The sequence below is a fragment of the Mustelus asterias genome, chromosome 31, assembly GCF_964213995.1.
Source record: "Mustelus asterias chromosome 31, sMusAst1.hap1.1, whole genome shotgun sequence".
Lineage (NCBI taxonomy): Eukaryota > Metazoa > Chordata > Chondrichthyes > Carcharhiniformes > Triakidae > Mustelus > Mustelus asterias.
Window position 1 is genome coordinate 5,159,448 of NC_135831.1, and position 14,356 is coordinate 5,173,803.

General features: G+C 50.7%; 1 protein-coding gene across 1 annotated transcript; it reads left to right on the forward strand.

The window, feature by feature from the left end:
- The first annotated feature begins 4,746 nt into the window (after window positions 1-4,746).
- Window positions 4,747-5,799, forward strand: LOC144481644 (P2Y purinoceptor 3-like). The gene has a single exon (XM_078200777.1). The coding sequence runs from the start codon at window positions 4,747-4,749 to the stop codon at window positions 5,797-5,799; it is 1,053 nt and encodes a 350-aa protein (XP_078056903.1).
- Window positions 5,800-14,356: the final 8,557 nt, after the last annotated feature.

The following is a 14,356-nucleotide window of genomic DNA, read 5'->3' on the forward strand; positions in this document are numbered from 1 at the left end:
ATGCAGAGAGTGGTGGGAGGGTGGAATGAGCTGCTGGATAAAGTAGTAAATAACATTTAAGAAAAACTTGGATGGGATCATGGATGAGAGGGGTGTGGAGGGATATGGTCCAAGTGCAGGTCAGTGGGACTCGGCAAAAAATGGTTCGGCACAGACAAGAAGGGCCAAAAGGCCTGTTTCTGAGCTGTAATTTTCTATGGTTCTATGTGTCGGTGAAGGGGAATAGCAGGGTGGGGGCAGTGGGGAGGTGCCTGGGTAAGATGATCTGCCGGAGAGTCAGAGCTGACTCAATGGGCTGAATGGTCTCCTTCTGCAGTGTAGGGATTCTATGACGTTCTGCGACCTGGGGCACTCACTTAGAGCAACTGGATGCCCTCTTCCAGAGAGTACAGTCAGTGGTCAATATCGCATTGAACAAGTTCTCTAAGGATCAGTTGACCTATCCAGGACACGTGGTGAGTCCAGGACACGTGGTGAGTCCAGGACACGTGGTGAGTCCAGGACACGTGGTGAGTCCAGGACACGTGGTGAGCCCAGGACACGTGGTGAGTCCAGGACACGTGGTGAGTCCAGGACACGTGGTGAGTCCAGGACACGTGGTGAGTCCAGGACACGTGGTGAGTCCAGGACACGTGGTGAGCCCAGGACACGTGGTGAGCCCAGGCCCAGAGCTAACGTACACACAGTGATACGGCTTCCCAACCTCACAATAAAATCATAAGATCTTTTCAGGATGTTACACCCAAATATCATCACTGACAAACCTACCACAGAAAAAAAATTAAAACTGGTATGGAGCGACAGTTTTTGAGAAGCAGAAAGCTATTTTAATAAATGAAGCAGTGCCAACAGATCCAAATTCACCAGAGATTCCCGTGAGCTGGGGATCAGGAATCTCCTCATCTCAAAGAGCAATCCGAAAGAGAGAGATTGATTGGGTACTTTTTATATCTTGTAATCAAACGAGAGGAATCTCGTTCCATTTCTTTGTGAAGGGGAGGTGTCCCGAGGCTAAGCACCTTTAATTTGGAAAAGATAAAGTTTCCACATTTCAACTGTCTGGAAATGTCGCAATCGTGTGTGTGAGTGTGTGTGTGTGTGCGTGTGTGTGTGCGTGTGCGTGTGCGTGTGTGTGCGTGTGCGTGTGTGTGCGTGTGTGTGTGTGAGTGTGTGTGTGTGCGTGTGCGTGCGTGTGCGTGTGCATGAGTGTGTCTATGTGTGTGACTACCCAATTAGTCTTGTCTATTTCAGAGTGTGTGTGTGTGTTTATATGTTTGTGTCTGAGTGTGTGTGTGTTTGTGAGTGGGTGTGTGTGAGTGTGTGTGACTGTGTGAGAGTGAGTGTGTGAATGTGTGAGTGCATGTGTGAGCGTGAGTGTGTGTATTGTGTGATTGTGTGTGTGCATGTGTGATTGTGAGTATGATTGTGAGTATGTGTGCGCACAAGTGTGTGTGTGAGTATGAATCTGTGTGACTGTGTGTGTATGAATGTGTGTGAATGTGTGTGCGTATGCGTGTGTGTGTGAGTGTGGTGTGGGGGGGAGGGTGCATGTGTGAGTGTGTGTGTGTGTGTGTGTGGGAGTGGTGTGGGGGGTATGTAGGTGAGTGTGTGTGGGTGTGTGTGGGTGCATGTGTGTGAGTGTGTGTGGGTGTGCGGAAGGGGAATTTTCCTGGGGTGTCCCACTGGGGAGTCTTTATCTGAAGACACGGATTGAGGAGCGAGGTGTCTGGTTACTTAACACTACATGTGGCCAGTTACTAAGTTACGTTTTAACAGTTTGCGAGGATGATTACAGCTTGGATTGCTGGTACAAAACTAAATTGTAACTCATCACCGAACATTGTGCAATGCCGGCGGAGGCAGAGAGAGATAGATTCTTTTTTTACAGTTTATTTATTTGTGTAACAAGTCGGCTTACATTAACACTGCAATGAAGTTACTGTGAAAATCCCCTAGTCGCCACACTCGGATAACACCGGGGGAGAATTTAGCACGGCCAGTGCACCCTAGCCAGCATGTCATTCGAACTGTGGGAGTAAACTGGAGCCCCCGGAGAAAACCCACGCAGACACGGGGAGAACATGCAGACTCCGCACAGACAGTGACCCAAGCCAGGTATGGAACCCGGGTCCCTGGCGCTGTGAAGTAGCAGTGCTAACCACTGTGCCACCGTGCCGCCCATCTTGATGAGTAAGTGGAAGGTGAAAGGTTATTGGGGGACAGGCAGGAAAGAGGAGATAAAGTTCCAATCAGATCAGCCATGGCCTTATTGAGTGGGCAGATTCAAAGGGGCCGAGTGGCCTCCTCCTGCTCCGAATTGGTATCTCTGTGGCTTTTCAGCTCTGATCAAATGACTGAAGTACCGACCTTTGCTTTTCTGCTTGTCACTCTTTTGGCTGCTGCGTTCCAGGCTTTGGGCCTAGTGATTGACCAATGGAACTCTTAGCCTCCGGCTTAACCTCCGCGGCCAGAGTTTTACGTTGCTCGCACAAGTGCGTACTGACCTGGAGGTGGGTGAAGTAGGATGCTAGCAGGACTTGATGGATTGAGTTATAAGGAGAGGCTGGATAGACCGGGACTTTTTTCTCTGGAGCGTAGGAGGCTGAGGGGTGATCTTATAGAGTTCTATAAAATAATGAGGGCCACAGATCAGCCAGATAGTCAATACCTTTTCCCAAAGGTAGGGGGGTCTAAAACTAGAGGACATAGGTTTAAGGTGAGAGGGGAGAGATACAAAAGGGTCCAGAGGGGCAATTTTTTCACACAGAGGGTGGTGAGTGTCTGGAACGAGCTGCCGGAGGCAGTAGTAGAGATGGGTACAATTTTATCTTTTAAAAAGCATTTAAATAGTTACATGGGTACGATGGGTATAGAGGGATATGGGCCAAATGCGGGCAATTGGGATTAGCTTAGGGGTTTTAAAAAAAAAGGGTGGCATGGACAATCATAGAAACCCTACAGTGCAGAAGGAGGCCATTCGGCCCATCGAGTCTGCACCGACCACAATCCCACCCAGGCCCTATCCCCACATATTCACCCGCTAATCCCTCTAACCTACGCATCCCAGGACTCTAAGGGGCAATTTTTAAACCTGGCCAATCAACCTAACCCGCACATCTTTGGACAAGTTGGGCCGAAGGGCCTGTTTCCATGCTGGAAACCTCGATGACTCTATAAGTTGTGTGAAAAGATGCCTCCCGATGTCATTGCGCGTTTGCACAATATCTGGGAGGGCGGGTGCCTGCCTCGACGGGCAGCACAGTGGTTAGCACCGCTGCCTCACAACTCTAGCGATCCAGGGTTCGATTCCCGGCCTTGGGTCACTGTCTGTGTGGAGTCTGCACATTCTCCCCCATGTCTGCGTGGGTTTCCTCCGGGTGCTCCAGTTTCCCCCCACAGTCCAAAGACTCGCTGGTTAGGGTGAATTGGCCGTGCTAAATTCTCCCTCAGTGTTACCCGAACAGGCGCCAGAGTGTGGCGACTAGGGGATTTTCACAGTAACTTCCTTGCAGTGTTAATGTCAGCCTACTTGTGACACTAATAAATAAACTTAAAACTTCACCAAATATGCTGCTGTATTTCTTTATCTTACTCCACCTTCTTCCGTTGGGAAAAAGATTCAAAAGTCTGAGGTCACGAACCAACCGACTCAAGAACAGCTTCTTCCCTGCTGCCGTCAGACTTTTGGATGGACCTCGCATTAAGTTGATCTTTCTCTACACCTTAGCTGTGACTGTAACACTGCATTCTGCACTCCCTCGTTTCCTACTCTATGAACGGTATGCTTTGTCTGTATAGCGCGCAAGAAACAATACTTTTCACTGTATACTCATTCATGTGACAATAATAAATCAAATCAAAATCTAACCCCTCCTACACTGAGATGGATGAAGGCAAATGGCACGTTGACCATTAACGTAAGGAGATCGGGGTATAAGAATAAGGAAGTCTTGCTACAATTTCACAGGGGAGGGATGGGGAGTGGCTTTGGACAGACCATACCTGGAATACTGTGCGCAGTGTTGGTATTCATATTTAAGGAAGGATATACTTGCATTGGAGGCAACACAGCGAAGATCCATTAAATTGGCCCCTGTATGACGGGGTTGGCCTATGATGAGAGGTTGAGTAAACTGGGCCTATATTCTTTGGGTTTAGAAGAATTCGAGGCGATCCCATCGAAACGCACACGATTCTAAGGGGGTTTGACGGGGTGGACGCTGAGAGATTGTTTCCCGCTGGCTGGGGGGATCTAAAACACGGAGGGGATGCTTTGTGGGAGCGTCATCGAAGAATGATTGACACGGAGCCACATGAGGAGATAGTACGGCAGGTGAAAGAGGGGTAGCTTGAGGAGCATGTTGAAGGAGGAGGGAGGAGGGGGGGTAGAGGTGGGGGCAGGCTTAAGGAGGGAATTTCCGAACTTGGGGAACAGGTAACTAAAGGCACGGCTGCCAATGGCGGCATGATGGGAATCCGGGGATGTGTCAGGGGGCCAAAATTGGAGGAGCGCAGGGATCTTGGGGAGTAGCAAGACTGAAGGAGAGAGGCAGCGGGAAAATAGAAATGGGGGTGGGGCCGGGGATGCACAAATCACCAGGTTCAAGCACTTTTGAAAGATGGCAGCCAATTTGTGCACAGCAAGCCCCCGCCAATCTCTCACCTCTGTTCTTTCCTTGTCCCCATCTAGGTCTGAGAATTCACAAGTGGTGGGCGATGCTTACCGCAAGCGGGAGAGTCTAGAAGATGAATGAACATGTCGCAAGCCCGATGGTCGACAATGGTTCGAGTGAGGAACTCCCGCAGAACGCCTCCAACTCCTGCAACAAGGACGAGTCGTACAAGTATGTCTTCCTGCCCGTCTGCTACACCTACACCTGCATCCTCAGCCTGGTGCTCAACTCCATCATCCTCTGCAGCATCCTCAAGCGCCGGAAGGAATGGAATTGCTCCCTCATCTACATGTTCAATCTGGCGCTGACTGACTTCATGTACGGCCTCTCGCTGCCGTTCCTCATTGCCAGCTATATCATGCACGATGTCTGGGTCTTTGGGGACTTCACGTGCCGCCTGGTTCGTTTCCTCTTCTACTTCAACCTCTACTGCAGTATCTTCTTCCTCACCTGTATCAGCTTCCACCGCTACCTGGGCATCTGCCACCCCATGAAGACCATCACCATGGAGACCAAGAAGACGGCCCGGGTGGTCTGCGTGCTGGTCTGGCTGGTGGTCCTAGCCCTCACCTGCCCCATCTTCCACTTCGCCAAGACGGCTGCCTTCAACAACGCCACCAACTGCTGGGACGACGCGTTGGACACCGAATACCCGCACTACGTGCCCTACGGGATCATCCTGCACTCCGTCGGCTTCTTCTTGCCCTTCTCCATCATCGCCTGGTGCTACTCCCGGGTGATAAAGACCATCTTCAAGACCATCAACAACCAGGAGTTCAAATCCGCTGCCCCGGGCTTGGAGAAGAGGCGCAAGTCCATCAAGACCATCGTCACAATCACCCTCCTCTTTGCCCTCTGCTTTTTCCCATTCCACGTGACCAAGACCATCTTCCTGATCAACAAGGCCGTGCCCCACGTGGCCTGCACCACCAAGCGGGTGGTGACCATCTGCTACAAGGTCACCCGGCCCTTGGCCAGCTTCAACGCGTGGCTCAACGCGCTGCTGTACTTCCTCACCAAAGACAAGTGGCCACAGAACTGCCTGAAGGCCAAGAAGGACGCCGAGGACTCCAAGTCCTCGTGGAACATTTTCAAGCCCTTCAACCACCTGACGCCGCCCTCCTGAGCCAAGGCGGCCAGCTGGCGCGCGGCACCCGGAAGGGGGCGATTGGACCTGGCGCTAGGCCGGCGCGAGGTCCCAGGTTGGCGAGATCCGCGCTGTTCAGAGGGCGGAGCTCAAGTGCAGGGAGAGATATCGGGGGCGTCACGTTCGGTCCTGGACGCGCGAGTGCCCGAGCTCTTCTCGCGGTCACCTGCACCCGTTTCAAGCTTTTTTTCCCCCCTTTTTTGACTGGCCGTTCTGACTGGACTGACGCGTCAGAAGATGATCATCAAGTACCCATGAAAATTAACCTCACAGAATTGCCCATCATTCCACATTCTGCCGTAACCGGGGCCAACAGGGAGCCCGACGTTAGAGACGGATGGGGGAACTTGAAGCTTCAAGTCAGGGCCTGTGATGGCTCGTGACCTCTGACCTCAGTTTGGCCGTCAGTTTCCCCCCCCCCCCCTCCCCAGAGGTCCATCCAGTGGCATCTCCACAGTGTCACAGCTATAGGGGACTGGGTTTCCAATGCCCCACCCCGCCCCCCAACCCTCTTTCCCCAAAGCACTTTACAGCTGATGAAGTACTTCTGGAAGCACGGCGACGCACAGCAAGATCCCACAAGCAACAATGGCCAGATCGACTGTGTGGTGTTGTTCTATTTGCGTGGTGTGTGTCTGTGTGTGTGTGCGCGCGTGCTCCATGTTGGCTTGATGGATAAACATCAGCCAGGACGCTGGGAGGGAGAACGACCCCTCGCTCTTCTCCAAACCACACCCGCGGCCGTGAGGCCTCCTCACGCCTCGTCCGAGAGGGCAGACGGGGGGAACCTCCGACTTGGCGTCTCGTCTGAAAGATGGCACGGCCGGCGGAGCAGCACTCCCTCAGTACCACTCTGGGTGCGCCCCTGGAACGGGACTCGACTCTGAGGCAGGAGGGGCAGAGAGCGACCCACTGAGCCACACCGTTAACGGCTTTGACTTTTGTTTGACCCTGCAGGCTCCATGACCACTTGCAATGTTGGACGTTTGGGAGCTTGCCTTCTATGTGTTTTATCTCCAGACGGTGACTATTGTTGAGTTGGTGAGGTCAAACCACCCTCCCCCAGCCCCAGAACCCTCACTCCCACCTCCCCCCTCTTGACACGTTGACCTCCATCAACTCCACTTCTGTTCCTGAAATGCAAACTGGCGGCAGCTCCACAAGATGACCTTGTCCGCTGACCCCTGGATTGGTTGTTGTGGTAGCCATTTTGATTTTTGGAAGGTGTCCTCCTTGAGGTCCTCACCTGTCAATCAGCACCCCCCCCCCCCCCCCTCTACTGCGGTCTGTTTAATGTATTGTAGTCATTATAACGTTATATCAAACAGAGATCGGCACTGTTGATGGTTGTCGCAAGTCATTCCGCCGCCGTTCGCTGCCCTCTTCTTTGCTTCCTTCTCCTCCTGCAGTGGGTTTCTCCGATACTTTGGCCACTGGTTGGGGTGATTGTTGGGCTGGTTTTCCGATTGCGGGGGTGGGGTGGGGTGGGGCACCGTGGCTGAACTCAGATCCGGCAATGATAACAATCAGTGAGCGAGTGCTTCACTTTCTCTGCTCCGGGTACCTCAAGGGTCTTTTTTACTTAATTAATTCATGCGACATGGGCGTCGCCGGCTGGGCCAGAATTTATTCCCCATCCCTAGTTACCCGAGGGCAGCTGAGAGTCATCGCTGTGGCTCTGGAGTCACATGTAGGCCAGGTCGGCTAAGGACGGCAGATTACCTTCCCTAAAAGGACATTCATATCGTAGAATCCCTAAATGCAGAAGGAGGCCATTCGGCCCATCCAGTCTGCACCCACCACAATCCCACCCAGGCCCTATCCCCATAACCCCGCTTATTTACCCTACAAACCCCCCTGTCACTAAGGGGGCAAATTAGCACGGCCAATCCACCTAATCCGCACATCTTTGGAGTGTGGGAGGAAACCAGAGCACCCGGAGGAAACCCACGCAGACATGGGGAGAATGTGCAAACTCCGCACAGACAATGACCTGAGGCCGGAATTGAACCCAGGTCCCTGGCGCTGCAGAGCAGCAGTGCCAACCACTGCGCCACCACATTAGTGAACCAGATGGGTTTTCCCGACAATCGACAATGGGTCATCAGTAGATTCTTAATTCCAGATATTTTTTTACTGAATTCAAATTCCACCATCTGTTGTGGCGGGATTCGAACCCGGGTCCACAGAACATTAGTTGAGTTTCTGGATTAATTGTGTAGCCATAATACCACTAGGCCATCACCCTCCCCACAAGGACCAATCGCCTTGGCCTTGGCTCAGTCAGCGGAGGCCCGGGGTAGAGTGAGGGATTGCAAACCTGCCAGGGAAAGGCCTAGAGAAAGGCCCAGGAATTGCAGCTTGCTCACCATCGACGCTGCTGGGAGAGGAAACACTGTTAGTGGTTCCCGGGGGCACTAAGGTTGCTGGTATAGGCGGGTTTCAAGATACCAACAAATTCCATGATGGAATTTGGAATGATGGAACACCCCCCACTTGCCTGGATGGCTGCGGCTCCAACTACACTCCAGAAGCTCGACACCATCCAGGACAAAGCAGCCCCGCTTGATTAGCCCCCCATCCACAAACACCCACTCCCTCCACCACCCACGCTCAGTAGCAGCGTGTGTCCCATCTACAAGATGCACCGCAGCGACTCACCAAGGCTCCTTAGACAGCACCTTTCAAACACATGACCTCCAACACCTAGAAGGACAAGGGCAGCAGATACATGGGACCACATGGGTTTCGCTCCAAGTCACTCACCATCCTGACTTGGAAATATATCGGCCGTTCCTTCACCGTCGCTGGGTCAAAATCCTGGAAGTCCCTCCCTAACAGCATTGTGGGTGTACCTACTCCATCATGAACTGCAGTGGGTTCAAGAAGGCGGCTCACCCACCACCTTCTCAAGGGACAGTTAGGGATGGGCAATATACGCTGGCCTGTAAAATGAATTTAAAAACCTGCTCTCCTTCAAAACAGGCATTGTGGGATCTTTTACGTCCCCTTGAGGGGGCAGGTGGGACCTTGACTTAATGTCCCACCTGAAAAACAGCACCTTTGACACTCCCACCCGGGGGAGTGGCGGGGGTGCAGGGGGGGGTCACCCCACATATTTACCCCGCCAATTCCCCCTGACGCTAAGGGGCAATTTAGCATGACTAATCAACCTAACCTGCTCATCTTTGGAGTGTGGAAGGAGACCGGAGCACCCGGAGGAAACTCTCGCAGACACTGGGAGAACGTGCAGACTCCGCACAGTGACCCAAGCCGGGAATCGAACCCAGGTGCCTGGCACTGTGAGGCAACGGTGCTAACCACTGTGCCACCGTGCCGCCCCAAAGAAGCCATGGTACAGTGGAGCCAAACATGGCACAGAGTATGTTAGCAACAGAAAGAGGCCATTCAGCCTTCGGTTTGCCAACACTGCAGGGTTGATCTGAAGTCTCCAGGAATTGAAGGTTAATCTCCAGGTTGTTGCCGTGGTGTGGGAAATGCTGGGAGGCAAAATCATCGGGGCATTGGAAAAGATTGGGTTTTTTTGTTGTCAGTTCCTTTGAACCTTTCTCTTTAGTAGATAGAAAAACGTTGAAAATGGGTTAAAACAAAAAGAAGGACGTTTGGCTGACAATCAAACATCAGCCAAGTTGGGTAATAAGTCTTTTTGCTTTCCAACTGGAGTGGGAATACTGTGCGTGACAAGGACCGGGTGCGATGTGTGAAAATCCCTAGCCGTAATGTGGCGAAATCTCCGGGAATATGTTTAATTTCAGTTGGCAACCCTCTACAGCCCATTTGGTGCACCAGTTTTTAGGGTTAAAGTTTATTAGTCACAAGTAGGCTTACATTAACACTGCAATGAAGCTACTGTGAAAATCCCCTAGTCGCCACACTCCGGCACCTGTTCAGGTAACACTGAGGGAGAATTTTTAGCACGGCCAATGCAACTCACCGGCACGTCTTTCGTGCTGTGGGAGGAAACCGGAGCACCCGGAGGAAACAGGATGCAGACATGGGGGAGAACTCGCAAGCTCCATAGTGATCATAATATGGTAGAATTCAGTCTGCAATTTGAAAGAAGGAAGGCAGAATCAGATGTGAAGGTTCTACAGTTAAATAAAGGTAATTACAGGCGCATGAGGGAGGAACTGACAAAAATCGACTGGAAGCAGAGCCTAATGGGAAAGACAGTAGAACAGCAATGGCAGGAGTTTCTGGGAGTAATTGAGGACACAGTGCAGAGGTTCATCCCAAACAAAAGAAAGGTTATCAGAGGGGGGATTAGGCAGCCATGGCTGACAAAGGAAGTCAGGGAATGCATCAAGGCAAAAGAGAGAGCCTATAATGTGGCAAAGAGTAGTGGGAAGTCAGAAGATTGGGAAGGCTATAAAAACAAACAGAGGATAACAAAGAGAGAAATAAGGAAGGAGAGGATCAAATATGAAGGTAGGCTAGCCAGTAACATTAGGAATGATAGTAAAAGTTTCTTTAAATACATTAAAAACAAACGGGAGGCAAAAGTAGACATTGGGCCGCTCCAAAATGACGCTGGTAATCTAGTGATGGGAGACAAGGAAATAGCTGAGGAACTTAATAAGTACTTTGCGTCAGTCTTCACAGTAGAAGACATGAGTAATATCCCAACAATTCAGGAAAGTCAGGGGGCAGAGTTGAATATGGTTGCCATCACAAAGGAGAAAGTGCTAGAGAAACTAAAAGGTCTGAAAATTGATAAATCTCCGGGCCCAGATGGGCTACATCCTAGAGTTCTAAAGGAGATAGCTGAAGAAATAGTGGAGGCGTTAGTTATGATCTTTCAAAAGTCACTGGAGTCAGGGAAAGTCCCAGAGGATTGGAAAATCGCTGTTGTAACCCCACTGTTCAAGAAGGGAACAAGAAAAAAGATGGAAAATTATAGGCCAATTAGCCTAACCTCAGTTGTTGGCAAAATTCTAGAATCCATCGTTAAGGATGAGATTTCTAAATTCTTGGAAGTGCAGGGTCGGATTAAGACAAGTCAGCATGGATTTAGTAAGGGGAGGTCGTGCCTGACAAACCTGTTAGAGTTCTTTGAAGAGATAACAAATAGGTTAGACCAAGGAGAGCCAATGGATGTTATCTATCTTGACTTCCAAAAGGCCTTTGACAAGGTGCCTCACGGGAGACTGCTGAGTAAAATAAGGGCCCATGGTATTCGAGGCAAGGTACTAACATGGATTGACGATTGGCTGTCAGACAGAAGGCAGAGAGTTGGGATAAAAGGTTCTTTCTCAGAATGGCAACCGGTGACAAGTGGTGTCCCGCAGGGTTCAGTGTTGGGGCCACAGCTGTTCTCTTTATATATTAACGATCTAGATGACGGGACTGGGAGCATTCTGGCCAAGTTTGCCGATGATACAAAGATAGGTGGAGGGGCAGGTAGTATTGAGGAGGTGGGGAGGCTGCAGAAAGATTTAGACAGTTTAGGAGAGTGGTCCAAGAAGTGGCTGATGAAATTCAACGTGGGCAAGTGCGAGGTTGTACACTTTGGAAAAAAGAATAGAGGCATGGACTATTTTCTAAACGGTGACAAAATTCATAATGCTAAAGTGCAAAGGGACTTGGGAGTCCTAGTCCAGGATTCTCTAAAGGTAAACTTGCAGGTTGAGTCCGTAATTAAGAAAGCAAATGTAATGTTGTCATTTATCTCAAGAGGCTTGGAATACAAAAGCAGGGATGTACTTCTGAGGCTTTATAAAGCACTGGTTAGGCCCCATTTGGAGTACTGTGAGCAATTTTGGGCCCCACACCTCAGGAAGGACATACTGGCACTGGAGCGGGTCCAGCGGAGATTCACACGGATGATCCCAGGAATGGTAGGCCTGACATACGATGAACGTCTGAGGATCGTGGGATTATATTCATTGGAGTTTAGGAGGTTGAGGGGAGATCTGATAGAAACTTACAAGATAATGAACGGCTTAGATAGGATGGACGTAGGGAAGTTGTTTCCATTAACAGGGGAGACTAGGACGCGGGGGCACAGCCTTAGAATAAAAGGGAGTCACTTTAGAACAGAGATGAGGAGAAATTTCTTCAGCCAGAGAGTGGTGGGTCTGTGGAATTCATTGCCACAGAGGGCTGTGGAGGCCGAGACGTTGAGCGTCTTCAAGACAGAAATTGATAAATTCTTGATTTCTCGAGGAATTAAGGGCTATGGGGAGAGAGCGGGTAAATGGAGTTGAAATCAACCATGATTGAATGGTGGAGTGGACTCGATGGGCCGAATGGCCTTACTTCCGCTCCTATGTCTTATGGTCTTATGGACTCCAAGCTGGGAATGGAACCCAGGTCCCTGGCGCTGTGAGGCAGGGACCCGGGTCAGTCTCCCACCCACGTCAGTCTCCTCTGCTCCCCCCTTTCATCTCAACACTCCCCCCACTCCCCTTCCCCCAGCCAATTTATCCTTCTATTCCCATCTCCTTCGTGCGTTTACCCCAGCTTCCCCCTTCAACAGTATTCACCTCGACCACTCCCTGGATGGCTCAGTGGTTAGCACTGTGGTTCCCCACAGCGCCAGGGAACCAGGGTTCGATTCCGGCCTCGGGACACCGTCTGTCTGGAGTCTGCATGTTCTCCCCATGTCTGCGTGGGTTTGCTCCCACGCTCCAAAGACATGCGAGTTGCGTTGATTGGCCGTGCTAAATTGCCCCTGAGTGTCAGGAGGATTAGCGGGGTTAATAGGTGGGGTTACAGGAGTTAGGTCTCGGTGAGGTTGTTGCCGGTGCAGGCTCGATGGGCCAAATGGCCTCCTTTGGGGATTCTACAATTCTGGGGTAGTGAGTGACAACTTTTAAGCAGCGAAGGGATGGTGGAGGCGGATTCAATAATATTGTCAACAGGGGGGCATTGTGGGGCTGTTGGGGAGAGAGTGGAGGGGGACTAATTGGATGAGCTAGCATAGCAACCGTGAGCTGAATGGCCACTGTCTGTGCCATGTGATTCTATGAAATGCAACATCTCCCCCCCTCGCCCCACCACTTCAGCCTCCTCCACTCGAGATACTGTGTAAGCATGGTCCAAACCAAACAATATTATTGAAATGTCATTAACCTTAAAGACATTCCATTACAAGTTAACAAGGACTTTCTTGATCAACCGTGTGTCGGAGTTGGATAGGGTCCAAAGGTCAGAGGACAGCACATTGCTATGGAGACGGGGCTAAAGGGAGAAACAAGCATCAGTCCCAAAAGCTGTTATTAAATTCTCAGACAGTTTTTTTCACCAAGGGGGTTGGTGCCGACGCTCGAAAGTAGACTAAATATTGCGCAGTAAAATGACTCAATATTAATATATCGGCCGATCCTTCACCGTCACTGAGTCAAAGTCCTGGAATCCCCTCCTTAGCTGAACTGCGTGCTGACCACATGGACTTGAGGGGCAGCACGGTGGCACAGTGGTTAGCACTGCTGCCTCACAGCGCCAGGGACCCGGGTTCAATTCCGGACTTGGGTCACTGTCTGTGCGGAGTCTGCACGTTCTCCCCCCGTGTCTGCGTGGGTTTCCTCCTGGTGCTCTGGCTTCCTCCCACAGTCCAAAGATGTGCAGGTTAGCTGGATTGGCCATGCTAAATTGCCCCTTAGTGTCCAAAGATGTGTAGGTTAGGTGGATTGGCCATGCTAAATTGCCCCTTAGTGTCCAAAGATGTGCAGGTTAGGTGGATTGGCCATGCTAAATTGCCCCTTAGTGTCCAAAGATGTGCAGGTTAGGTGGATTGGCCATGCTAAATTGTCCCTTAGTATCCAAAGATGTGCAGGTTGGGTAGATTGGCCATGCTAAATTGCCCCTTAGTGTCCAAAGATGTGCAGGTTCGGTGGATTGGCCATGCTAAATTGTCCCTTACTGTCCAAAGATGTGCGGGTTAGGTGGATTGGCCATGCTAAATTGCCCCTTAGTGTCCAAAGATGTGCAGGTTCAGTGGATTGGCCATGCTAAATTGCCCCTTAGTGTCCAAAGATGTGCAGGTTAGGTGGATTGGCCATGCTAAATTGTCCCTTACTGTCCAAAGATGTGCAGGTTAGGTGGATTGGCCATGCTAAATTGCCCCTTAGTGTCCAAAGATGTGTAGATTAGATGGATTAGCCATGCTAAATTGCCCCTTAGTGTCCAAAGATGTGTAGATTAGATGGATTAGCGGTGTAAATGTGTGGGGTTACGATGATAGGGCAGGGGGTGGATCTGGGTAAGATGCTGAGTCGGTGCAGACTCGATGGGCCAAATGGCCTTCTTTTGCACAGTAGGGATTCTATGAATGGTGGAGTAGGTTTGGAGGGTCAAACGGCCTACTCCTGCTCTGATTTTCTATGTTTTTTGATTTCCAAATGTTATCATGGAATTGTTCGAGTGCGGAAGGAGGCCATTTGGCCCATTGTGTCTGTACCGGGTCTTCACCCAGCTCCATTTTCCCGTCATCAACCTGCAACCCTGAACTTTCCTCCTTTTCGGAAAACAGTATAATTTCCATTTGAAACGGTGCATTCCAGATCCTAACCAC

Excerpts from the sequence above, each read along its gene's own strand:
- LOC144481644 (XM_078200777.1), top strand. The coding sequence starts at position 4,747 with ATGAATGAACATGTCGCAAGCCCGATGGTCGACAATGGTTCGAGTGAG.